Source organism: Suncus etruscus, chromosome 3 (genome assembly GCF_024139225.1).
Source record: "Suncus etruscus isolate mSunEtr1 chromosome 3, mSunEtr1.pri.cur, whole genome shotgun sequence".
In the NCBI taxonomy this organism is placed as follows: Eukaryota; Metazoa; Chordata; class Mammalia; order Eulipotyphla; family Soricidae; genus Suncus; species Suncus etruscus.
This window is the reverse complement of record NC_064850.1, coordinates 114,610,809-114,637,417: the sequence shown is the minus strand read 5'-3', so window position 1 is coordinate 114,637,417 and position 26,609 is coordinate 114,610,809. Positions and strand designations below refer to the sequence as shown.

General features: G+C 39.3%; 1 protein-coding gene across 1 annotated transcript in view; it reads left to right on the top strand.

The window, feature by feature from the left end:
- The window catches only part of EDNRA (endothelin receptor type A), a 64,694-nt gene that overhangs the window by 14,259 nt on the left and 23,826 nt on the right, over nt 1-26,609 (top strand). The window contains exon 3 of the mRNA XM_049770089.1: nt 24,309-24,436. Within this exon, the coding sequence (XP_049626046.1) occupies nt 24,309-24,436 (128 nt within the window). The remainder of the gene's footprint in view (nt 1-24,308; nt 24,437-26,609) is intronic.

The following is a 26,609-nucleotide window of genomic DNA, read 5'->3' as shown; positions in this document are numbered from 1 at the left end:
TCCAAATTCTTAATGTTAATAAGGATTTCACTTCTCTTTTACTCATCCTCAAGTAGTGACATCCCTTTCAATGGCATCCAGTGATGGTATGTATTGGCATCCTAAAGTTAGGAAGGGAAACCCTAGTCCCTGGATTTGAAGAGAAAATAGGTGTCTTGACCAACAACTCCATCCCCCACCATGTTGGTTGGTGCTTTCCCAGCTAGAGATATTCCTTCTACAGAGCTCAGCTCTGGCCTCCACCTCTCCAGGTGCCTCTCTATACTCGCTTTTTTTCTAACTCCAACTTCTAACTCTAACCAACCAACTAAACTCAGCTGACAATATCAACATGTTCTTTCTACTCAAAGTACTGCACCTCTCCTGTCTCTTCTCCTTTATAATACTTCATCTCTCTATGTCCACTAAAGCATCTCTTTGTCTGACAAGTATCCATGACCCAGGCTGGGTTAGTGCCTTTTCTCCTGTGCTGTCATGACTCCATTAACCCTGAAGTAACACTGAACACAGGCTCTATTGTATTTGCCTATTTGCTTCCTCCCCACGGCTGGAAGTTCCTGGAGGCAAACTATCCCCATTCTGTTGTCTCTAATGCTTCCCCCATGTGCCTTGTGTTAGAAGAGTTGGTGAATAAGTAAAATAAAAACATGCATTATATGAGCCCCCACAAGGTTTTTCCTTCTCAAGACAGAGAGATAGCACAGTGGGCAGTGTACTTGCATGGCCTGTGGCTGACCTAAGTTCAATCTCCAGCACCCCTTATGGTTCCCTGATCCCCACCAGGTGTGCCCCCCAAAATAGAATGTAATTAATTTCTACTTTCATCCTTGCATAGCAGCTGTGTTTTGGTGTTCCATAAATCTGAAAAATCCACTTTGAAAGCACAACAGCACATAATGACAGGATTGATATCTCCTTCCCCTTTTCTTTAGTGGTCGTGTTCTTTTTCTGTGGTTCAGACATTCTCTCTCCCTCCCTCCCCCACTCTCACTAGCTTGCTCACTTGATCTCCCCCAGATTTCTGTTGCAATATGCATTCTTTGAAGACAGCTGTTATTGTGTTTTACAGTAAATGCACAAGAGATTTGAGATATCAAAATGAGCCTCAGCTCACGAGTAATTTTCCTTGCTCCTGAGAGAAAAGGAGATTCACTCCGTAGCATTGCTAAGACATATTGCACAAGTTCTTGATGCTAACTAGTGCTGGGAGACCCTGGGCACATATACAATGACAGTGATCCATTTATTGCCCAATTGGTTGTTTGTTGTAAGGAAGTCACTGTCTGGAAGGACTTCAGAACCCTTTCCAACTCTACCTCCCCTCCTGACTCTTCATTTCCTGTGTCTGGGAACTTCATTGCTTTCTCTCATGTTAAGTAATTATTCTCATGTGAGGTTCCCCTGCTATCCCTGAGCATTTGGCTCACAGTAGAATGACTCCTACTATAGGGACATGAGATGGAACTGCACTGGGCCAAGTACTGTGCCCCTGGCTGAGCAGAGAAGGGTGGGAGGGGGAGACATGATTTTATTTCCATTCTCAGGAAGGTTCCAGGCTGATGAAATAACCCAGAGAAGAGTATGCCACATTTTAAATTCAACATACAATAAGAATGCTGCTGCTACAAGTATGACCTAAAAGAACAGAATTTTGACAACAGAGTGTGTCTGTCTGAGTGTATATGCGCAGCACCAATTTCAGTATTCTGGTAACTGGAAGCAAAAAGTCTAGTTATTTAATCTTGAAATATTTCTCTAGTGTCGTTATCTAGTGAGTGTTATGTCTATCATCATACTAAGTTTATACAGTAAGGATAAAAAAAAAAGTTGGCAAACGAAAATGAAAGAAAAGGGGAATTGAGCTGTCTTTAAAATTGAGCCTATGGCTAAAATGATAAAATACCAAAGGTTCCAGAAAATCCTGTCAAAATTAATTTGGGTTATGGCCAGAAACTTTATCATTCCTTTTTAGTGTCCCATTATTCTCCTCGGAGATAAGGTCACTGATGTCTATAGCAACACGCTTATTTTTAACTAAGGTCTATTTTATTCCTGGAAAAACGAAGTTATGAAGAGAGGGGAACTGGAGCAATAGCAAAGTGGGTAGGGTGTTTGCCTTGCATCCAGGTGTGATCCCCAGCACCCGATGTGGTTCCCCGAGCCAGCCAGGAGTGATTTCTGAGTGCAGAACTAAGAGTAATCCCTGAGCACCACTAAATGTGGCCCAAAATAAAAAATATATATATGGATGTAGAAGTCAATGGAAGAACAGAACATATGTATCACACTCTGTCTATGCTGAGTAGCCTTACTTCTAAATCAGAACCTCAAAAAATGTTTCAAGATTCCATGTTGGAAATATTTGTTTCCAGATGCAAAGTCCTTACAAGTCCCCAGAAGTCTGAGCTTAGGAAGCAAAACTCAAGTGTGTCCACGGGATAGTTTTGTGTTTTTATACAGGGTTGACTTCTTTGACCTATATGTGGATGTATTTATTTTATCTATGCCCCTTCACTGTTGTTGAAATGTGACCAGTGTTACACACATACACACACGTGTACACACAGAAACCCCAGGCTGCAGCACTCATGCATTTTAAGCTGTGGCCTTGGCTGGGTACTGCACAACCAGTTGCAGTGCTGTGCTTGCACACGTGGCCATGGTGCTCACAGACACACAAGCTCCTTATTTTGCTGTATTTGCATATCTGCCCTTACCCCAGGTCTCACCTCTTCGTTGTGGTCTTTCTCCCCTAGGGGCCACTGTGGAGCTCCTGTGTCTCCTTTTCAGAAGAGGCAATCCTGGCTGTTTTAGCTGGCGTTTTCTGGTGTGGCCATTAACAGAGAAAGTTATCATGGTGCACACTGCTTGCCATGGTACCACTGGATATCACTGTGGTATCAGGGATCCCTGACAGCAGATCAACTCTTTGGCCCAAACCACAGAGCTGCCAGGATCGCCCCTCAGCACAAGTAGACCCAGGGGCTTAAACACTTGGACCAGCAAAGTGAAAGGCAGCATGCTCAGACCTGAGCTGTTTGTTCCTACTGGCCATTTCATATGTGTAGAGGTACAAGTTCAGAGGCCACTGTTTAAAGTGAAAAGCTCTCTCTGGGAAAACACAGTTTGCTATCATATTTGCTTACTAACAACAACTTAACTGAAGAAGATCTGTCAATTCTAGAAGCTGCTCAAATCATACTACTTTTAACTCATGTCTTAAACATGGGAATTCTATATTTTATATCAAACTTTATATGGCAACCAGTTGGCCATTAGGTCACATAGAAAGGCAAGAGCCTCTCTAAATGTTTTTTTCTATCCATTCAACATGTATTTGTTGAACTTTAACTCTAGACTGGTTACTAGGGAAACAAACAGTAATGAACCAAATTACATACACATCCTTACCCTTGAGGAGCTAACATTCTCATCAAAGAGCAAAATAACAAACATTGAGCAAGTCTGTCCTGGGAAAGATCAGTGCTAGAAGAATATGGTGAAAATGAGTAGAGAGAATGAGGAAAGGACATTTATTTTAGAGACAATGTCTGAGAAAAGCCTCACTAAAAGGAGACATTGTCAAAATTCAAAACAACAAAAATGAAGGAGAAAACCATGCTATAGTCTAAGGCAAGAGCATTGCAGCTCATGAAAAGGCTATTGCAAAGGTCCTGGGACAGGAATGTGTTCTGCAGGGTCCCAACCACGACAAGGACTTGAGAGGGAGGAAGAGAAGATAAGAGGGATGTGGCAGAAGATGGTTGGCAGAAAAGAGAGGCAGATAACATAAAGACTAAAGATGGCCATATAATTTATTGTCCAAGTCAGGAAACATGGTCCTCTGCCTGTACACTTTTATAAAAAAAAAACAAAAAAACAAAAAAAAAAACCTTTAGCTTTTCTTGGAACCAGAGAGATAGCACAGTGGTAGGGCATTTGCCTTGCATACAGCCCAATCCAAGACAGACAGTGGTTCGAATCTCAGCTTCCCATATGGTCCCCTGTGCCTGCCAGGAGTGATTTTTGAGCATAAAGCCAGGAGTAATCCCTAGTGCTGTTGGGTGTGACCCAAAAAAACCCAAACCATTAAACAAACAAAAAAACCTTTAGCTTTTCCATCTGAGCAACAGAGAAAACTTAAAGGATTCTGAGCTCAGAGTAATATGATTAAATTTGTATTTTAAAATAAGCATAATCATGCTAGTGAGTTGAGTAGAGTTTTATAAATCAATGAAGACCACATACTCTGGAATGATGCTATGTATACCACGTCTGACCATGAAATACAAGATAATAGTATTACCTAAAGATAATAGTATTACCTAAAGTTTAATCCATGTTTACCCGGTACACAACAAGGTTCCCATGATCCATCACCTGTGTTCCAAAAGCAAGGATACTGAGGTACAGTAATGAAGGCATTTCTTCCAGGCTAACACCACTAGCAAAGGGCAGAGGCAGAATTTGAAGTCTGGTCTCAGAGACATGCTCTTGGCTAATCTACCAATCTGCTTCTCTTCCATCAACCTCTTACAGCCAATTTTCCAGTTACCCACTTATGCCTCAGGAGAGCAGTATATTTCCAAAGATTCTTCCAAACTCATTCTCCTTTACTCTCTTTCTCAAAGTCCAGCTGCTGCTCAGGTTGCTCATTTAGTACAGAAGCAACACATGGTACAGAGAGAAGAGTGTATGAAAATGTGCATAAAAGATGCCACCCCCATTGTAGCACTGATGCTGTCAATGTTGCAGATTACATTGGCACATCTGGTGCACAAATTCTTGTATCCCATACTCATTGTCATGTTGGTAAGGCCAGTTCAAATGGCAGCCAGAAAAATTAAAAGTACATAAATAGAAATTAAAAAATTGAGTTATTTGATCAGCCAATTGCTAGCATGTGACCTATCTGTGTTCACAGAAATATACCATGAGGGTGTTTTACCCCATTATCCCTGAAAAGCCTGGGTCATTTATGAAAAATGAGTGTCAGTGGAATACTATGTAGCTGTTAGGAAAAATGAAGTCATGAAATTTGCTTATACATGGATATGGAGAATATTATGCTGAGTGAAATGAGTCAAAAGGAGGGGGTAGACTTAGAATAATCTTATTTATGTAATAAAAAATAAAAGATAACTGGGGATGGAGAGATAGCATGGAGGTACGGTGTTTGTCTTGCATGCAGAAGACAGTGATTCGAATCCCGACATCCCATACGGTCCCCCGACCCTGCCAGGAGTGATTTCTGAGTGTAGAGCCAGGAGTAACCCCTGAGCACTGCCGGATGTGATCCAAAAACCAAAATAAAATAAAAAATATATAACATGATAATAATATCCAGGGATAATAGAGATGAGTGCCAGGAGGACCAATCTATGGTAAGACGCTTGCCAGAAATAGTGGGTCGGTTAAGTTAGGGCAGAGAAGGGACCACTTTGACAATGATAGTTGGAACCTATCACTCGACGATAACTGGGTGCATGGTACCCTCTCATTAACAATAGTGTCTAAAAGAAAAAAATAGAAAAAAGAGAGAGATCTGAATAAAATGCCTGCCTTAGGGGCAGGGAAAAAGGAAAAAATGAGTGTCAATGGTGAGTGCAGAGTTCAGTTGGTGAAAAAAACTGCTAAAACGAGGGTCAGAAATGTGGCTCAGTGGCAGAGAGTACATACTTCTGCTTATAGAAGCTAAATCTTTGCCACTGTAGGTAATGTGAGGTCATGTAAGAGCTATGTTACTTGGTAGGATTTTTAAAGATCTTATTGAACTACAATATACATAAACTGTCATCCCAGTGCAATTCACTCCATGACAAACCTGTGCAAGCCTAGGAACACTAGGATATTGCCAGCCCCACAAAGTCACTCAGTCTCTGGCTCCCAAAGTGGCCACCATTCTGATGTCTGACTGCACAAGTTTGACTATGTCTGTTTTCAGAGCCATGGAATCATGGCTCATCTCTTCTGTCTGAATTTTTTTTACTTCTCACCATTTGTGAGCCTATAAATTATGCTCATTGAGCTTCCTGTACCCATTAATCATGCTTCTATCCTGACCTCCAGTATATCCATCTGCTCCACCCTATGGAGACATTTACACAATCGGGGAATGAGCTACTAGGAATAGTGCATCAACAGATATTCTCTTGTGCATCTTTCTGTGTGCACTAATATAAGGCAAAAATATATAAATACTTTTATGTGACCTATATATATGCATAAAATTTATTTTTAATAATGATGTATATAATTATATGCTATTTTTCTAAACACAAATATAAAAACAATATATTTAGGTCTTTGCATATATTTATCATGTTATATAAAATTACATATGCAAGTTTATTTCATCATCAGTTACTAAATTCAAAGTCAATAAAGATATTGACGCAATGCAATATCACTTATAAATATAATGTGAATTATATTTTATATTGACATAAATGAGTATAAACATATTTTAACATAAATCTTGATCAACCTTTTATGTTTAGTTAATAATTCTGGATAACTAACTGTACTAGGGTGCAGTATAGTATTAGAAATTGGGCAGAATTTTATAATCCAAAATTTTTTTTAATTTTATTATGACCAATGTGAATTTCAAGTCTTTCACAGTTATATTTAAGGTACATACAGATAGTGAATTAGAGGCATTCTCTCCACCAGTGCTGTCCTCACTTCGCCCCTTTGTCCCCTGGACAACTGTGAAAGACTTGAAATTCATCCAGACATGCTCAGTGTCAAACCCCAAGGTTTTTTTTAATGGTGTCAGGAAACATTCTGCTCAGTTGTGATTGTCAAAATCAGTCCTCTGGCATTAGAGATCTTGGTTTTTGCACAGATCCTGGAACGAAGTCTAAGACAGAGTTTTGCTTTATGGTTCCAGAAGTTCTGCTCCATCACAGTTGTTGTGGTCAGTCTTCTATAATTAGTGATCTTGGTTTTTGCACAGATCTTAGGATGAAGCCTAGGATAATGTCTTTATTTAGGGTTCCAAAGTTCTGTTCAGTCATGGTTATCAAATTCAGACCTCTGGAATTAGAGAATTTGGTTTTTGTACAAATCCTAGGTCAGAACCTAGGCTAGGGTCTTTCTTATTGGTTCCAGGAAAAAGTTTTGCTTAGTCATGATTATAACTGAATTTTTTTTTATTTGAAAAGCTCTAGAGACTTATGTGGCCTAAGTGTGTGCTTTGTTCATTCTAATTTTTCACCTTTCAAGCAAATCTATTCTTGACATTTATAATGGAAAAACTAAATTAATTCATATATTTACTAAATGTAAACAACACAGAAATCTAGTTGAAGGTTGACTTATAGTGACTCCTTCTATAAGGCATTAGAGGACCAAGGTATTGATGGACTCAGTGATTTAGGGAAATTTTAAACTCAATATTTTGTTGTTGTTTTTCGGCCACACCTGGTGGCACTCAGGTGTTACTCCTGGCTCTGGGCTAAGAAATTGTTCCTGGCATGCTCAGCGGACCATAGGGGATGCCAGGGATTGAACCCAGGTCAGTTCGGGGTTAACTACGTGCAAGGCAAATGCCCTACTGCTGTACTATCACTCCGGCCCCTAGACTCAGTATTTTTATGAAACATTTTTAACACACAAAATACCATTCTAAATATGACACACCAGCTAAATGATTTCTTTAAAGACAGGAAGACTATTATCACATATCACCTATATATTACTTTCCCAACATGATATATAAATTTTAATACAATTCAGTAATCTGAAAAGAGAGATAAAATTGGACTTTATTATTTTTCATTAGTGCTATAAGAAATGGTTGTTTATTTTAAACTATACCACAAAACATTGCTGAAAGATGATAAATGATATGAGTTCAAATAATGTTGATGAAATTTCCTGGATGATCTCTGAGGTTATTTTTATTAAGTGATTGTTTCTTGGCTGTGCCAGTTGCTTGGTAAAAATTGGAGGTTTTGTTTGTTCTCATTTCTGTGGAATATTAAGGGAAGATTGGTTCAGAAAATTGACAAGTTAAAGCTATAAAGACACATTGGCATATAATGGAAGTAGAAAAGATCATAGTGAGTGAAGACAGAAGGAAAAGGACAGACACAGAGTGATCTCACATATATGGGACTTAGACACACAGGGAGGCAGTAACTAAGACCCAAAGGCAACATAATGGTAGGACTGACTCACAATACAGTTGGGGAAGGAGGAATGAAACTCTTTCGGGGGAGGGAGATACATTCACTGGTAATGGATATAGTCTGGAAATTATGTCCTTGAAAGGCCATTATTAATAAATTGTAAACCAACCAATAAAAAAAAGAAGGGGCCAGAGAAATAACACGGTGGATAGGGTATTTGCCTTGCACACAGCCAACCCAGGTTTGATCCCCAGCATCCCATATGGTTCCCTGAGCCTGCTAGGAGTGATTTCTGAGCACAGAACCCAGAGTAACCCCTGAATGCTGCCAGGTGTGCCTCCCCGCCACAAAAAATAAAAAAAATAAGAAAAATTTCTTCTTAAAAGTATAAGAAAAGTTAGACATGCAGCAACCCTAAATGAGCTAACAAGCCTAAACCAGCTAACAAGCTAATCTAACCCAAGTTAGATTATAAACTGCCTCAAGATGCAAATAACACATGCTCCCAATGAATGTTAGAGCAAAAACAACAGAAACCAAAATGACAACAACAACAAGAACAACAATAAAAACCATAAGAGTGCTCTCTAGACCTTAAAGATAAAATCTTCACATACTTGAAGTTACAAAAAGTCATGACCCTTTATACTTCTTTGGAGACACCAATTAAGTTATATTATCCTTACTAAATAAATTAATTTTCTTATCTTTGGCCTATAAAATAATGAAGGTATACTTCTTTTATACACAGAAAGATTATGTCATAGATAAAGGGGAATCAAGGAAAAAGCTAAGAAGTTCCTAATGACACTGTTGTTTTTGTTGCTGTTCTGTGAATCAAACCCAGGACCTTACATTGACTGTGCTGCTGAGCCACATCCCCAGACCCACTATCATTGATTGCTTTTTCTTTCTTTAACACTAAACTTATAGATATAGAGAGATATAAAATGTAATTTTGTAATTCCAGTATATGTTTTGTCTATATTTCTAAAATGGGGGGAGGGGAGCTACAGCGGATAGAGGAGAAAAGACTAAGTAGTGAAGATGAGTCTTTGGAACTTAGCTCTCAGACATGATGTAATAATTCTGCAATGTCACAGAAAATAATTCTTTCTCTTCCTTGGTCCTCCTTGCCCACATTCTCCGACTGCTGGTTATCTCTACCCATAATCAAAGACAAAGGGTTTACCATCATTTGATAGTCTATATTCCTTTGTTTTGTTTCTCTATATTTTACAAATGACTGAGAAGATTCGACATTTTTCCTCCTCTGTCTTAGCACACCTAAAATGATACCTTCCATTTCCATTCTTGTTACAGAAAATTGCAAGATTTCATCTTTCCTTCTAGTTTGCATAGTATTCTGTTATGTGTATGTGTCATAACTGCTCTATCTATTCATCTGTCATTGGATGTTCAGGTTGTACCCATATCCTATTGTGCTTAGCAGTGCAGTCAACATATTTTTTAAATGAATGTTTTGTGTTCTTGAACTTGACACTCATCTCACTCACCTGTCAAATACAGAGAAACAAAACAAGGGGAGGGACAGTATTAAATGATGATTAAACCATTTGACTTTGATTTCAAGACTGAGATAACCAAGTAGAATCATGAGATCATATGGAAACTCATTCTTAATTTTTTGAGTCATTTGCCTATCATTTTCCTTGAAAACTAAACCAGACAATATCCAATATCCCCAAATATTCTTTGTTTGGAAGATGTTTAATTACTGTTTCAATCTCCTTACTTGTTCTTGGTCTGCTCAGGTTTTCTTTCTTCCTGATTTAATCTTGTCGGTGTATGATTCAGAAAATGCCTCCATTTCTTCCAGGTTTTCCAGCATAGTGGTGTAAAGGACATCATGCTAACCTCCTATGATCATTTCCATTTCTGAACTATCAGTTGTAATTTCTCCCCTTTTGTTTCTGCTCTGATGTACTTATATTTCATCAGGTTTCTGCTCTGATGTACTTATATTTCATCAGGTTTTTCCCTCATGAGTCTAGTTAAGGGTTTGGCAGTTTTTTTTTTTTCTAAAAAAACAATGGTTTTATTTGTCCTGGGAATTTTTTTTCTGATTTATCATTGATTTCAGCTCTAATTTTTGGGGGGTTTTTTGTTTGTTTGTTTGTTTTTCTGCCACACCCAGTGATGCTCAGGTGTTACTTCTGGCTATCTGCTAAGAAATCACCCTTGGCTTGGAGGACCAAATGGTACACCAGGGGATCGAACCTTGGTCCGTCCTAGGCTAGCACGTGCAAAGCAGATGCCTTATGCCCTGCGCCACTATTCTGGCCCCTCAGCTCTAATTTTTATTGTTTTTTATCTTATTTTTATTACTTATTTATTTATTATTTGTTATTTCCTTTATAAAGTAGAGACTTTATGACTTATCTGCTCTGCTTTTTCTAGTTCTTGGGCTATGAGGCATTGTTGTCAATGGGTTTTTTCTTGTTCTCTGGTATAAACCTGTATTGTTGCCCATGTTCTCAGTACTCCACTTGCTGTTTCTCAGATGTTTTTGTATCTTCTTACTTGTTCATGTCAAAGAATCCTTTAATTTTTTTGATGCCCTTTTTGACTTAGGGGTGGTTGAACAGAATGTTCTTCTATTTCTAAATGGCAGAACTTGTACTGACTTTTTTATAGATACTTTCTGCTTTCATAGCATTGTACTCTAAAGAGATCCTTGATCTGATTTCTACTTTCATGACTTTGTGGACTCTTCAAACTTGTTGATTCTCTGATATCAAGATTTTTTTTTTCAAATTATTGAACTTGTTCTCAAGTTATCTTCTGGCAATGCAAAAAGATTTGAAAAAGTGAGTCAAAGAGAGAGTACAGAGAGTAAGTTACTTGCAGGCAGCTGACCCAGATTCAATCCTTGGTTTACTGAGCATTATCCAAGAATTATTTCTGAGCACAGCCAAGTGGTGACAATAAAGTGATCTAGGTGGGGATTTTCCTGGATGTTTGTCACCATCCACTGTTGTGACTGAATTCCATTATTTTTTTTATTATTTCTGAGAATCTATAGGAGTTAAGGAAGTATCACAGCTGTTTCAAGCAGCTATTCAATACTGTCCTATGTTGGCATGGTGAGATATCTGCCTACTGGCATCTTTGAGTCTAGGGGTACCTCTGTAGTCAGGCCAGGCTCCCTGCCAAGGACAGGGGTTCAGGAAGAAGCCCTAATAGTCAATCTACAGTTGTGGTAGTGTGGATACAATTCCACTATCTCCATACACAGGGCATCTCTGCAGTATACCCCCCAAATCTTTGTGAACTGATTGTTCCTTCTCCACACAGATAACCGCAACTACATGGCATATATTTGAAGGAAGAACTAACTCCACTTCTTACCACTTTATACACTATATCCTTCCAAGCTGCCTACTTTCCCATAAATGATTCATTTTTCCCCTTTTCCTACTATATTACCACCTACACAAGACTTTTTTGGAGCTAGACCCTAAATCTCTGTGTGATCTATGACTTTTGTTTCATTTGTTTTGATCTTTGGTTTTGTCTGCATGTTTCCTCTACAGAAGTGCTACCATAGAGACTGCTGATTAGAACACACAATAAAAACCTTTTTAGTAGTTTCCAGGCCTTGTTGTAGTCCCAGGTTAGAGCATCTCTTGCCCATAATTTTGTCTGTATTTTGTTACAACGAAGTGTAAAGCTCCATTCATAGCATATGTGTGAAATCAGATTGTTCTGAATAGTTCTGGCAGTGACATGGGGCAGGCTTGACTGATACACAGTATGTTCAATTTCCCTGATTTAAATAAAATTGAGTCTACCATCCTTGGTTTTGTGCAGTTAGAAGTTTCAAGTTCTCGTCAGAATGATAGATAGTACAGCAGGCAAAGATAGTATTGCGAGCAAGCCTTGCATGAACCTGAGTTGGGTTTGATCTCCAGCATCTCATATGACCCCATGAGTAGTCCTCTAGGAGTGAGTCCTGTATGCAGAGCCAGGAGTAAGCCCTGAACACCACAGGGTGTAGCCCAAAAAAAGGAAGTTTCAAATTTCTCCTAGTTTTCTACCTTAAAACAAGCAGAACTAATAAAAACAGAGACTTATTTTTTTATTCTTTGCTCCCCAGATTTCAGGTGACATAGATTACTAAGAAGAAGCCCTATTTTTTGACACTCTGTGCTTCCAATGCCATTAGGTTCCTCATGCACATTACTATATTATATGTGTCCCAACACCACACCCATCACCAGTGAACCCATCTCCCCCTCTCATGGACCCCGATACCTCCACCTTCTACCCATCCCCAAACTCAACTGTGAGATTCAATTCTCCCATTATTTTGTCTTTTGTCCTTGGTTGCTACCTTGTTGTATATCTTTAACTCCAACATATGAGAGACTAATGAAGAACTTCCATCTTGAGTGAATATCTTTCTTAACTCTTCAAATTTGTTGATTTGAAGGAAAGGGCCTGCAAAACTTTCAAACTCTGATTTTAAAAATGACTTCCCTCTGGATTGTTGGACTTGTTCCATCGGTCCCATATGCACCATGAGACATTGTTCCACTTTTGCATAGGCACATTAAAATGTGAAAATACTATACATACAGGCAAGTTCTTATCTAATAGAGATAGGAGCACACAAATCTTGTAATGCAGTGGGATCTTACACCTGAACATTGTCATAATGGCCTGGCTCAGGCATTGTTGATAGGCTATTTGGGGCGCAAAAGTTTCCAAAAATATCCAGATGTATAGTGGTAATGATGTTTCTAATCTCCCAGAGTAATTTTTCATGTAAAGATGTCATCATTTTGGAGTGACAGGAAGCCTCTAATCTACCAAAGCAGCTACCATCACTGTCTTCTCTTCTAAAATAGGAAACTGAGGATTGTGTGTCCCACCAAACTGCTCAGGTCATGTGAAAAGGAGCACATTGATTTCAAAGATTGCAGCTACTTTCACGTTTTCATGTCCCAGCTGCACATCCCTAAAGGTTCGCAGTGTCTGCATGGAGAAACTCTCATGGAGGTCTTGCTTTTGCTCTGCATTTGTCATATGCTCCAACTTGGATCAGGAAGCATGAGGAGCTTTGAAAAGGGAAGGGGTGTGGACTAGGAGGAAGCCATGGTTTTTATTCAATTTGTTTCTATGAAAGTTAGCTTTTTCCTTTTTCAAATTATTTCAGGATTAAATGCAGTCCTGGAGCAATTAAAGCAGAAGGGAAGAGCAAACTCTATTCTCTGTCATGCGAAATGATTTACTGGTTTTATTGTATTTGACATAAGATTTGCACCAACAAGAGACCATGTTTTCATTAGAGGCCTGTCCTGGACATCAGAGCGTTTATAATCATTTCCGTCTGTGCTGTCAGGAGATGCTTTTGTTTGTGCTGATGTGATTATGGACCAATTTCCCCATTCCAGCCTAAAAGAAAACCCCAGGACCCACTTTCTAAAGCTTGGCACCTGATCCCTCACATCCAATTCCTAGTGACCTCCAATAATTCAGATTGAGGGAAAGAAAATATTTAATTTTCTCAGAGGTTTTTAGCCATTACAGGATGTACTCCTAACATCCTCATCCGTGTCTGGGATGGTTGGAACAAGATAAAGGTAGGAAGAAAATTTCTTTGCTTTCCCCCAGATGTGGTGGAAGGAAAATTAGCACAAAGAAAAATGTGCAATTCATTTTATTTCATTCCATTATTAAGATAACCTGATGATAGCAAAACTAATGTCCAAGTAATGGCATCCAAAGTGCAGCAAGCTTAACATCTGGACTGGATTAAGAGAGTGAATTCATTGGACTTCTCCTTTATTTATTAAGTCATGCAAAAATGGTACCTGCCAGTTAACAATTTCAACTGTGACTGTCCAAATAGCTCACATTTGTGTGGTGTGTAATCATCAAGCTGCAGAATTTTCTCGCATACCTGGTTCTATGTCCATCTCCAAATAGTACCAGGCACTGTAACTGGCAACAGATCATGCTACTTAGCACATAAAGAAATGAGACTTGGGGCCGGAAAGGTGGCGCTAGAGGTAAGGTGTCTGCCTTGAAAGCGCTAGCGTAGGATGGACTGGGATTCGATCCCCCGGCATCCCATATGGTCCCCCCCAAGCCAGGAGCAATTTCTGAGCACATAGCCAGGAGTAACTCCTGAGCGTCACCAGGTGTGGCTCAAAAACCAAAAAAAAAAAAAAAAAGAAATGAGACTTACCATGGGTCTCTTGGCCAAGGCCTCACAATTAATCACAGGTCAATATTGTCCTTGAATCTAAGTCTTATAAATTCATAATCCAATTTGAATTTAGGGAAAGGTTAACTTTGGTTTGTCATGTCCTATTAGTGAGACTGAGTATTTTTCTATACCATGATGGATACATAGAGTAAATACTCTCTTAATGTCCTCTTTACTCTTCAAGAGAAATTATAGATAATAAAACCAATTTGACTAGAAACCAATTATTATAACAAGAGTTAAGTTTCTATCTCCCATTTCTTGTCATGAAAAAAAAAACACTGAATGTTAATAATGACCCAAATATTTCTACTATTACCTTTCATTTGTGCATATATTCATTTGGTTCCAACACAGTCATTTCACCTCTAGATCAAGGATGGTCAAGCACCTAAGAGTCAAAGCAAAATATTCTTCTTTCATTAGACACACACACCACCAACACCATCACCACCACCAACATCCCACTCCAGCCCACCCCACTCCACACAATCTTCTGAGTAACACCAATAAACCTTCATGTTGGCACCATGTAGTCAAAATCGGGATTCCTACAAAAAATCCAAGCAGAAGGAGCAAAACATATAAACATAATATAGAGAGTGGTCCTCACTGGGAATTGACTTGTGTCCTCATCATCATTATAGACAATTCAATGCTGAACCAAGCACCATTATTTGATGATTTTTTTTGTACCAGTTAGGCCACTAGTTAGTGCTTTTGAACCTTTAGGTACTTTTAGGCCAGAGCAGTAGTACAGTAGATAGAGTGCTTGCTTTACACACAACTGACCCTTGTTTGATTTCCAGGGTCCTATTTGGTCCCCATGATCTGCCAGGAATGATCCCTGAGCACAGCTAGGTGTGTCAAAAAAGAAAATAATGTATAAACAGATGCCTCTCAGACCACAGAGGTGAGAAAGTAATGGGGTACACAATAGTGCTGGCCCCAACACTGTTATTCTTTCTTTTCTGAATTATTTCTTTCTGCTATATTAGCTGACTCTTGGCTATCACATATCATCTTGGAATTGCCTGCAAACTTGATAAAAATGGCCAGTTTTAGGCCCACTCAGGATCATCTGTGAATGGGGCACAGGAATCTATTTGGACTTTCCCCAAAATGGTTTTTTTTGCTGCAGCACATGAGAGCTCCGGCTCTGAAGCCAGAATGACTAGCCTGTGCAGTGCAATCATCTGGGGGTCTCAAAGACAACTGAATCATGCCAAGGAGAGAGTTAAATGAACATGCAAGAGATTCCGGTTTTATTCCTATCACAGAAAAGTGCCCCAAACACATCCTTGGGTTGTTCCGCAAACAAAAAGTTTTTTTTGTTTTTATTTTGATAGAAAGTTAATGGTTTTTATTTCTGTTTTCTAATTATCTAATTATTATTATTTGCATTATTTATTCTTTTTAATTTATTTTTATAATATCTTTATTTAAATATCTTGATTACAAATATGATTGTGATTAGATTTCAGTCATGTAAAGAACACCCCCCTTCACCAGTGCAACATTCCCACCACCAATGTCCCAAATCTCCCTCCACTCCACCCCATCCCCACCTGTACTCTAGACAGGCTTTCCAGTTCCCTCATTCATTTACATGGTTATGTTAGTTCTCAATGTAGTGATTTCTATAACTGCACTCACCACTCTTTGTGGTGAGCTTCATGAAGTGAGCTGGAAGTTCCAGCCCTCCTCTTATTGTCTCAGGATTGTTGCAAAAATGACTTTTATTTTTCTTAAAACCCATAGATGAGTGAGACTATTCTGCATCTATCTCTCTCCCTCTGACTTATTTCACTCAGCATAATAGATTCCATGTACATTCATGTATAGGAAAATTTCATGACTTCATCTCTCCTGATGGCTTCATAATATTTCATTGTGTATATTACCACAGTTTCTTTAGCCATTCGTCTATTGAAGGGCATCTTGGATGTTTCCAGAGCCTGGCTATTGTGAATAGTGCTGCAATAAATATAGGTGTGAGGAAGGGATTTTTGTATTGTATTCTTGTGTTCTTAGGGTATATCCCTAGGAGTGGAATAGCTGGGTCAAATGGGAGCTCAATCCAGTTTTGGGAGGAATCTCCATATCACTTTCCATAGAGGTTGGACTAGATGGCATTCCCACCAGCAGTGGGTAAGAGTTCCTTTCTCTCCACATCCCTGCCAGCACTGATTGTTCTCATTCTTTGTGATGTGTGCCAATCTCTGGGGTGTGAGGTGGTACCTCATAGTTGTTTTGATTTGCATCTCCCTGATGATTAGTGATGTGGAGCATTTTTTCATGTGTCTTTTGGCCATTTGTATTTCTTCTTTGTCAAAGTGTCTGTCCATTTCTTCTCCCCATTTTTTGATGGGATTAGATTTTTTTTTCTTGTAAAGTTCTGTCAGTGCCCTGTATACTTTGGAGATTAGCCCCTTATCTGATGGGTATTGGGTGAATAATTTCTCCCACTCAGTGGGTAGCTCTTGTATCCTGGGTACTATTTCTTTTGAGGTGCAGAAGCTTCTCAGCTTAATGTATTCCCATCTGTTTATCTCTGCTTCCACTTGTTTGGAAAGTGCAGTTTCCTCCTTGAAGATGCCTTTAGTCTCAATGTCATGGAGTGTTTTATCTACATGTTGTTCTATATATCTTATGGTATCGGGTCTGATATTGAGGTCTTTAATCCATTTGGATTTTACCTTCGTACATGATGTTAACTGGGCGGTCTATGTTCGCTTTTTTGCAAGTGGCTAACCAGTTCTGCCAGCACCACTTGTTGAAGAGGTTTTCCCTGCTCCATTTAGGATTTCTTGCTCCTTTGTCAAAAATTAGGTGTTTGTATGTCTGGGGAACGTTCTCTGAGAACTCAAGCCTATCCCACTGATCTGAGGGTTTGTCTTTATTCCAATACCATGCTGTTTTGATAACTATTGTTTTGTAGTACAGTTTAAAGTTGGGGAAAGTAATGCCTCCCATATTCCTTTTCCCTAGGAGTGCTTTAGCTATTCGAGGGTGTTTATTGTTCCAGATGAACTTCATCAGTGTTTGATCCTCTTTTTTGAAGAATGTCATAGGTGTCTTTAGAGGGATCGCATTAAATCTGTATAATGCTTTGGAGAGTATTGCCATTTTAATAATGTTAATCCTGCCAATCCATGAGCAGGGTATGTGTTTTTATTTCTGTGTGTCCTCTCTTATTTCTTGGAGCAGGGCTTTAGTTTTCTTTGTATAGGTACTTCACATCTTCCAAACAAAAAGTTTGAAAGCAGAGAGCTAGAAAGAGTGCAGGTGTTCACATGCTGCTGACCTCAGCACAATTTGCAGCACCATGTGTGATCGCCAAGCACTGCTAAGAGTGACTCCAGGAGTACAGCCAGGAGTAAGCCCTGAGCTCAGCCAAGAATAAGCCCTGAGCACAACCTGGTATGGCCCAAAGCAGTCCTGAAGACTCTGGTTTATTGATTTTGTTCATAATTTTCAGCCTCAACATTGTTGACATTTGGGACTGCTTGATTGTTCACTGGAATTCCTTCCTGTGCTTTGCAAGATGCTTTCTATAACTCTAACCTCTACCAACTGAACATAGTAGCCTCTCTGCCAGCTGTAATGGCCAAAAAATGTCTTGATTTTGTCAAATGCCCTCCAGGAACAAAATCATCCCAAGATGAAAAGCACCAATCAAAGGGTCTAGCCCAGCCCTGGGATTTTTTAAGTTCCCTAAATGACTAGTTTATAGCCACAATTAAAAACTATGACTCTTCCGGGATCCTATTAATGAGTAGCTTTGAATGTGCATTGGGCTAAAGACAATAAAAGCTCAAGTTTATAGCACTGGGTGTAAAGTTAGAATAAAGAACATGCTGTGACCACTCAGGCAATTGGCCCAGGAGCTAAATATATATGAGCTTGGGGACACAAATTGTGCATCAACCATTGGGTTTTGTTTTGGGGGGTCTGTTTGTTTTGGGGTTTGTTTTGTTTTGCATATTTTGCTTTCTTCCTCATTGTTGTCTATGTTCTCAAAAACATAAAAAGGTACAGAGAACATAAATACCAAAGATCCCGACCACATAGCTATTACTTTACTAGTAATAAACACACCTTGCTTTGGGATCACGTTCTTCTAAAGCCAAGGGATTCTTCATGTAGCCTGGGACTGAGTTCTCAGGTAAATAATCTGGTTCTTATTGGTTTAAAAAAATGCAGCCTATCTATTGTGCGATTCCATTTTCATCTAATCTAAGCCCTTTACCATAAATGATCATATGTTGCCTGGAGCACTACCAGGGATCATCTCTGAGCCCAGAGAAATAACCCTGGAGCATCCTTGGGTATAACTCAAGTCCCACAACCCATTCCAAAAAATACTGTTCTTCATTGTTAGTGAGGTTTCCATTGCTACCAGCTGATCCCTTCTTCTGTTTCTGGACTGCAGTAGGCTGTGCTATGTGATGGTGATGCTGTCTCAGTTTAAGCCATTGAACTCTGCTGCCCCACAAGAGAAACATGGGACTTTCTCTCTATCTTGGTGGCTCATCAGTAGGTGGCTGCAGTGTCTGCCTTAACCTGTGGCCTTTTGTAGCACTTTGATTTTCATGTGGGGACCAAGGACTTCCCCTTTCTTCTAGAGAAAAATCCCTGCATTTATGAGCTGCTGTCAATCTCCTGGTTGCTCAGGGCTTTCCTGTGTGATTTTGGGAGGGTGTGTGGAACATGCCATGTTGTGTTCCTTCCAGTGGCTAGATGGTTCCTCCCTGTAGCAGCGCCTGGGATTGAACCCAGATCAGGTACATACAAGGCAAGTGACTTACATGCTGTACTAACTCTCTGACCCACAAAATAAATGACATTTAAATATAAAGTAAACTACAAGAGGATTAGGAACAAAGTGCCCTTATTAAACTGGACTCATTACTTTACACAAGACTTACTATGTGCTGTGTGATACCTGCAGAAGTTAGAAGTAAGAGAATTGTTTAATGTACAGGTCCTTTTATAGCAAAAAAAAAAAAATAGAGCAATAGAGATCTGGCTGTGTCAAATGCCATATGAACTCTTAAACCATCATTTCTTCTCATACTTAATTGATTTTCCTTTTCATTGAGAGTAACATATTAACATAAAATTGATCTTTTGTCATGTGTTGGATACAGACTCGGGAGTGACTCATCTTTTCCTATCCATTCTAAATTATTTAACTGATATGCTTTGAAAAATAGAAAACCAAGCTGGATGACGGAATGCAATGTTTGAAAGTGGGGGTGCCCAGACTACCCTTGGTCTTAGGATACAGAGAAGAGAAAGGGCAAAAAAGGAAAGAAATTAAGGTATTGAAGGAAAGGTAGATGGGAAACAATGAGGAACAGGGATAGGGGATCCAAGTCCATGAGTATATAAAGGAATGTGAGTTAAATATCCAAATCACAGAGTCCATGACACTGAGGACCAGAGATTCAAACTTCAACACCCAAACTGAAATACATGCCAGTCAAGGTGGTGGCCAGAGTGAGAGGGGACCTGGACACTAGTAGAGGAAAGAAACACTGGTTGTGGGATTGATGGTGGAACACAGTATGTCTAAAACTCAAATAGGAATAACTTTGTATACTATGATACTTTAATTTTTTTTAAATAATGTGTTAATGGGGCCCGGAGTGATAGCACAGCGGCGTTTGCCTTGCAAGCAGCCCATCCAGGACCAAAGGTGGTTGGTTCAAATCCTGGTGTCCGCCATGCCTGCCAGGAGCTATTTCTGAGCAGACAGCCAGGAGTAACCCTGAGCACTGCCGGGTGTGGCCCAAACACCAAAAAACAAAAAAAATGTGTTAATGTACTTACCAAAAAATAATAATAATCAAAGCCTTTGAATCAGGTGATGGAACTGTCTACCAGTATAGTGCTCCAGGAAAGAAAGCTCACAACTGTCAATGACACTATTACTAGCACTAAAAGCAGATAAGATCATCTGCATTATTTCCATATGCTCCCACTTGTTTTCCAAAGTGGCTGAGGCTTTCATGTCCTGCAGAAGTTCTCTAAAAGAAAACTTAATAAAAACTTAAAAATGGGGCCGGGAAGGTGGCGCTAGAGGTAAGGTGTCTGCCTTGCAAGCCCTAGCGTAGGACGGACCGCAGTTCAATCCCCCAGCGTCCCATAAGGTCCCCTCAAGCCAGGGGCGATTTCTGAGCGCATAGACAGGAGTAACCCCTGAGCGACAAATGGGTGTGGCCCCCCCAAAAAAAACACCTTAAAAAAATTAAATGTGGTTGCCTTTTGTGTGGAGAATTTAGGGTCCTTGATTAGAAGGAAAACTTATATTTTCATTATGTTTTCATAGTTTCTCCTTTTTTGCCACATTATAACCTGCATTTTCCATGTTAAATGTCAGTAAATAACAGAAAAGAGGCATTCTCTCTCACTCTCTCTCTCACTCTCTCCCTCTGTCTCCCCTCTCTCTCCTCCCTCCCCCCCTTCTCTCCCTCCCTCCCCTCTTCTGGTTTCCTTTGTGTTTCATTGTTGAAAGGAGACGTTGGCCAAGTGAGATTAACAAATAGGGCCTACCTGAGATGGGAACATGAATAAGGTTCTTTCAAGAAAGAACCTTACAGCCAAAGAAAGCAGAAAGTGGTCTGCCAACCACACATAGCCTAGCTTTCCTGGAAGCCCTAAAACTGTTTTTCTTTTAGTTTTTGGATCACAACCAGTGGTGATCAGAGTTGATTATTCTTGGCTCTGCTCTCAGGGATCACTCCTGGCAGGCTCAGGGGACCATATGGGTTGCCAGAGATCGAACCCAGATCAGCCATGTGCAAGGCAAGTGCCTTCCCTGCTGTACTATGATTCCAGCCTGGCTTTTTCTGTCCTTTCATTCTTTCTGAAGGTGACAGCTATAGATTCAGGAAGGCTCCCTGAACACTTGCTTCAGTGATTTCATTCTTTATTGTTTCTAGAAACCAGGATGAACCAATGTTCATTACTAAAGGAAAGCAAGTAACTAGGAGTGGGAGATAGTTCAATAGATAAGAGTTCATGCTTAGCAGGCAACCTATCAGAGTTTCATTCCTGAGCTGTGCTGGGGACCCCCTGGGTATACAGAGCCCAATAGTACGCATCTTTGGGCTCCTGTGTGGAACCACTGCTCTAATGATTAAGAATCACTAGTGGGGTCCCCAGTTATCCTGAACACCTGTTTGGAAGTCTCCAATAAAGAAAGACAAAAATAACCCAAACAAAACATCATTTTGTGTCAAAGAAAAGACTGTTCCTATATTCTCTTCATTGCCCCCAATTTCAAAAGCTCTTTCTTTCTTCTCCTCTCTTACACCTTGCTAAAGTTTAAAAGCTTAGGGCTGGAGTGGTAGCCAAGCGGTAGGGCACTTGCCTTGCATGCAAGATGGACCTCGGTTTAAACCCAGGTGTCCCATATGGTCCCCCAAGTCAGGAACAATTTTTGAGTGCATAGCCAAGAGTAACCCCTGAGTGCTGCAGGGTATAGTCCCCCCCCCCAAAAAAAAAAAGCTTAAAGAAATGTAAAATGGGAGAGGAGAGATTTTAATATATCAGAAGGGCCTAGAACAACACACATTGAGTTGTGCCTTTCCCTGCATTATTTTCTTAGCTCTAGCCTCCTCATAGGATTTCAAAGTCTCCCCTACCAAGCCAGAAGCATCCATTTCTTTTCTTATTGGATGTATGGCCTGGGAGATCCACCATTATGGATCCATTGGGAATGAATAAACCATAATAGAATCTTAGCATGAATCATCTTATATTTAGAAGAGAATTATAGATCCCAGCCACAATAGTAAAAACTCATTCTATGCAAAGCCATTTTCATTATTAAGAGGGAATGATTCACAGCCTAAATAGTGTTTAATGCCTTTACTTGCATCAAACATTAATGACCAGCAGTCCAGCCCTTATATAATTATTTGTTAGCTTCATGAACAGTCTGAGTGAAGGGTAGTGCTTCTGGAGAGAATCTCACAGATTGTCCTTGAACAAAAACTTCTGAGAAGTTCTGAGAAGACACCCATCAAGCTTGGTCAGTGTGAGAGCAGAAAAGCGACCAAAGGCAATATTGGATGGAAGGAAACAGCATTTTAGAAAACTCCTCCAAATGATGAGCAGTAGCTGCAAAACTACAAAACAGGAAACTTCAGAAATGAAGTAGTTCATGATATTAACCACAGGAATAGAACTAAAATGGGCCAGGGAGATAGAACTGCTGCTAGATCCCTTATCTTGCACAAGTTGAGCCCAGTTTGATCCCTAGCCTCCCATATCATTCCCCAGACCTCACCACCAGGAGTGACTGATTGGCACAGTCAGGAATAAATCCTGAGCAATTCCAGGTATGGCCAAACACCAAAATAACAATAACAGTAAGAATAAGAATAGAATAGAGAGCCTTTGAGTTCTGTGATTTATCAAAAATCTCAGTCCTGATTTTTATCTGTGAAATCTGACTTCTACCCAATTTCAATGAATTCATGTCAGCATTCACTCTTTCACTTCATCTTTAAGAAACAGTAGAGCAGAAATGTAAAATTCAGCTTAGAGTTATTATAGCAATACATAGTGAGCCAAAACACACACACCACACCACACACACACACACACACACACACACACACACTCACACCAGACAGCATATCAAGTTAGAGGATAGTATTTCCTATTGAGTGGAGGAAGTTGAAATTCTGACTTGATAAGCACAAATCAGAAAGGAAATCAATACTATTTCTGCTTTTGAAAAGGCACCATTGATTACAGGGGCACTTTCATCTCCCTGAAGGCAGCCGAGTTCTTATTGAAAGTCCAGCTCTGAGCAGAGTCCCTGATTAGATCAACATCGGACCCTATCAGACTTATGTTTCTGTTCAGGATGATTCCTGGTTCCCAGCACCCTGAGTGTTCTGCCTGCTGCAGGGGAGTTTGAGCCTACACTGAGATAAGTTTCTCTCCTCATCTCACTTGCCAAAGCCAGCAGCAGGTCCCCCTTCACACAATCCAAGGGATCTGCAGGTGTTTATCAGCTGGCAAACTCAGCTCAATTTCAATTGCTTTATTTTATTTTTTTTCACATTTACTGACCTCTCAGTTCCGGCTGCTTTCTAGACAATATTAGAATCTTGCAATGCCAAACTTTGGAAATGACTTGCTTAACTTCGGGTTAAGAAAAGATGATATGATTGCCACCTCTCAGCTAAGCTGTCATCCTCTGGGGGACTCTTTGAAAAGCAGTGATGTGACTTCTTGTGCTAGCAAAAAGTTTATCAAAGTGGCTGGAGTGATAAAACAGCAGAAAGGTGCTTGTGTTGCACACAGACAACCCCAGTTCAATCCCCAACATCCCACATATTCCTGAGTAATGCCAGGAGGAAACATTGAACATTGTCAGGTGCAACCCAAAGCCCAAAAAAAAGGGGGATGAGTTTATCTCTTCTATACTTCTGTGTGTCATTCACTACCTCTTTCCAAATAAAACACTGAGGCTCTCAATGATGGAGAAGAGCATTGGGAGAGAGCTCTTAGGCTGAAATGGCATGACTTGTATGAGCAAGGCTGAGTGTGGTCACCAGTAACTCAAGCCTCTCTGGATACTAATACTAATCCTGATGCTACCCAGTATTGCTGGAGTCTGAGTAGCACCATATGGCCCTGACAGAGACATATGAGGAGCTGTCTCACCAAACTGACTGAGGATTAGCCTCCAGGTCTCTTGAACATTGCTTGGAAAATCTTAAGCAAAAGGTAGGGAATGGCATTTTAATTGTTGGAGGAAGGATGGTCAGACCAATTGCTATCAGTGGGAAGCATCCCTGGGCAATGAAAGTAACACTGAGGTGGTGCAAAGTGGAAGAAAAATAGAAGTGTCTGTGTTTCACCCCACACCCACTCCTCTCACCCTGCTCTCCCCTGTTTTCCAGCTGCTGGCTGGACGCTGGCCTTTTGATCACAACGACTTTGGGGTGTTTCTCTGCAAATTGTTCCCCTTTCTGCAGAAGTCCTCAGTGGGCATCACAGTCCTCAATCTCTGTGCCCTCAGCGTGGACAGGTAATGTGTCTTTTTCCTTTTGTTCTTCTGCTGGGTTTAAAAGTGTATTGTTCAAGAGAAATGGAGAGAGAAAGAAGAGAAGGCCAGGAGCTTGAAGATTTGGTGTCTGCTAACAGCTTCGATTTTCCAGTGGATCAGTGTTAGTTTCCTGTTGAGAATTGCTTCCCATATTTTGGTTCTCAGCTACCTTTAGCAATTCATATCAGGAGCAATTGACCAATCAAATCTATTTTTATATGATGGCAAAAAAAGAAAAATAAACATGTTCAGAGCAAAAGAGAGAGTTCATTGGACTTTGTATGCTGGAGGCCTGGGTTCAGTTCCAGACACTGTTTGAGTCAATGATGAACAGAGACCCCTGAGCATCCCAGGTATGGACCAACAACCAAAAATAGATAAATAAATAAATAAATAAATAAATAACATATTCAATAAAATTAAAGGAGACTCTAGAACATGCAAACCCTGTGGTTTAACAGTAAATTTCTCACTCTGTACCACAAAAAATGAAGTATTCCATTCTACTCGGAATGCTTTGGTACTTGAGCTGACTGTTCTCTGTGCATTTTGGGATGTTTAAATGTCCTGTAATATTTTTAAAAAAGGACAAGAGGAAAGTAAGATCTTAATCCAAGTCTAGGAAAGTTATCTCTGAGTTCTGCCCAATTCTCTTTAAACATAGAGGCCACTTCTTTAAAGAAGTCCTATCAAAACCCATGAATTTCTAGGCTATGTTCCCTTCACTTTCTAGTTTTAGTAGCAGGAGTTAGAAAAAGTGAAATAGAAACTTCATTCGCACATTCTAAGGTGATCTTCTGCATTTAATCTAGTCATTCTCAAAAACTCATATTCTATTTCATGGGCTTCCCTACAATTGAGTTTTCATTGTTTTTTCTCTTATAGTAACTTTATCAAAGAGCACTAAGAGTTTAGCATTGTAAAAATAAACTAGATGCTGAATTAGAAAGAAAAATACAAATGTTTTAAGTATTGGTAAATTTTCTGACATTTATCATTTACAATTAATTTTCAGGCCCAAGTTTTTCATTATTGAAACACAAAAATATCCCACTAGGATTGGAAATAAATATCTGATTGTAAGGACTGTGAAATATAAAACAAGATATTTAGCAGTGCTATTGAAAAGTTAGTATATTGCTAAAATTAAAAGACAAAAAATAGGGGCCAGAGCAATAGCACAGTGGGAAAGGCATTTGCTGGCTGACCCCCCAGTATCCCATATGGTCCCCTGAACATTGCCAGGAATGATCCCTGAAACCAGAACCGAGCATCACTGGGTGGGCCCCCAAACCAAAAATAAATAAGAGATAAAATATAAATTTCCATTAATAGCTTTTAATGCTGTTGGCACAGCTGCCCCCTTGCATAGACAGCACAGACTAGAACTGTTTCGTCACATAGTAATAGATTGCTGGAGATTCTACTAATCACCAAGAAATAGTAGAATCTTAATTCTAAATATTAATTAAAACTTAAGGTCTACACTAGTTCTTTCTATCTATCAAACTTCAAAAGCTAAAAACATTTCCTTACCATAGATGGCCATACAATATTTCTCCCATTTTATTAAAAATAATAATAGATTTTATCATATGAGATCATTTTCTTAAAAATTCAATGAGTATTTATTACTTATTTATTATCTACATTTAATTACTAATAGCTTTCATTTTTATGTTCCCCACTTACAGACATTCCAATAACACCATGTCTTCTTGATCCAAAATATAAATTATCTAAAAACTAAAGCCTTTAAATTTTTCCTCGCACATTGCTAATACATGTAAATTTTCCTTGTATTTTTCAAGTTGCTTATTAAGCATTATAACTAAGTGTCCTCGTTACAATAGCCAATTCAAATTTCTATTATAACACAATTCTAAAATCCATGTGGAAAAAATAAGAAAAAATCATGACCATTTAAGAAAGAATTATGAGCTCTTTACAGATAATCTTCCTATGGAATATGTTTGTTATAAAGCTACAGTATTTTAGATTTTTAATTTTTTTGATGATGCTAAAGATAAAATTTAGGATCTTATACATGTAAACTAATTGCTTGACTCCTAAATCATATCCCCCAGACCTAACAGTTACAATATTTCAAATTATGTCCTAAATATGCTTGCAAACCACTGGGAAAACCAAACAC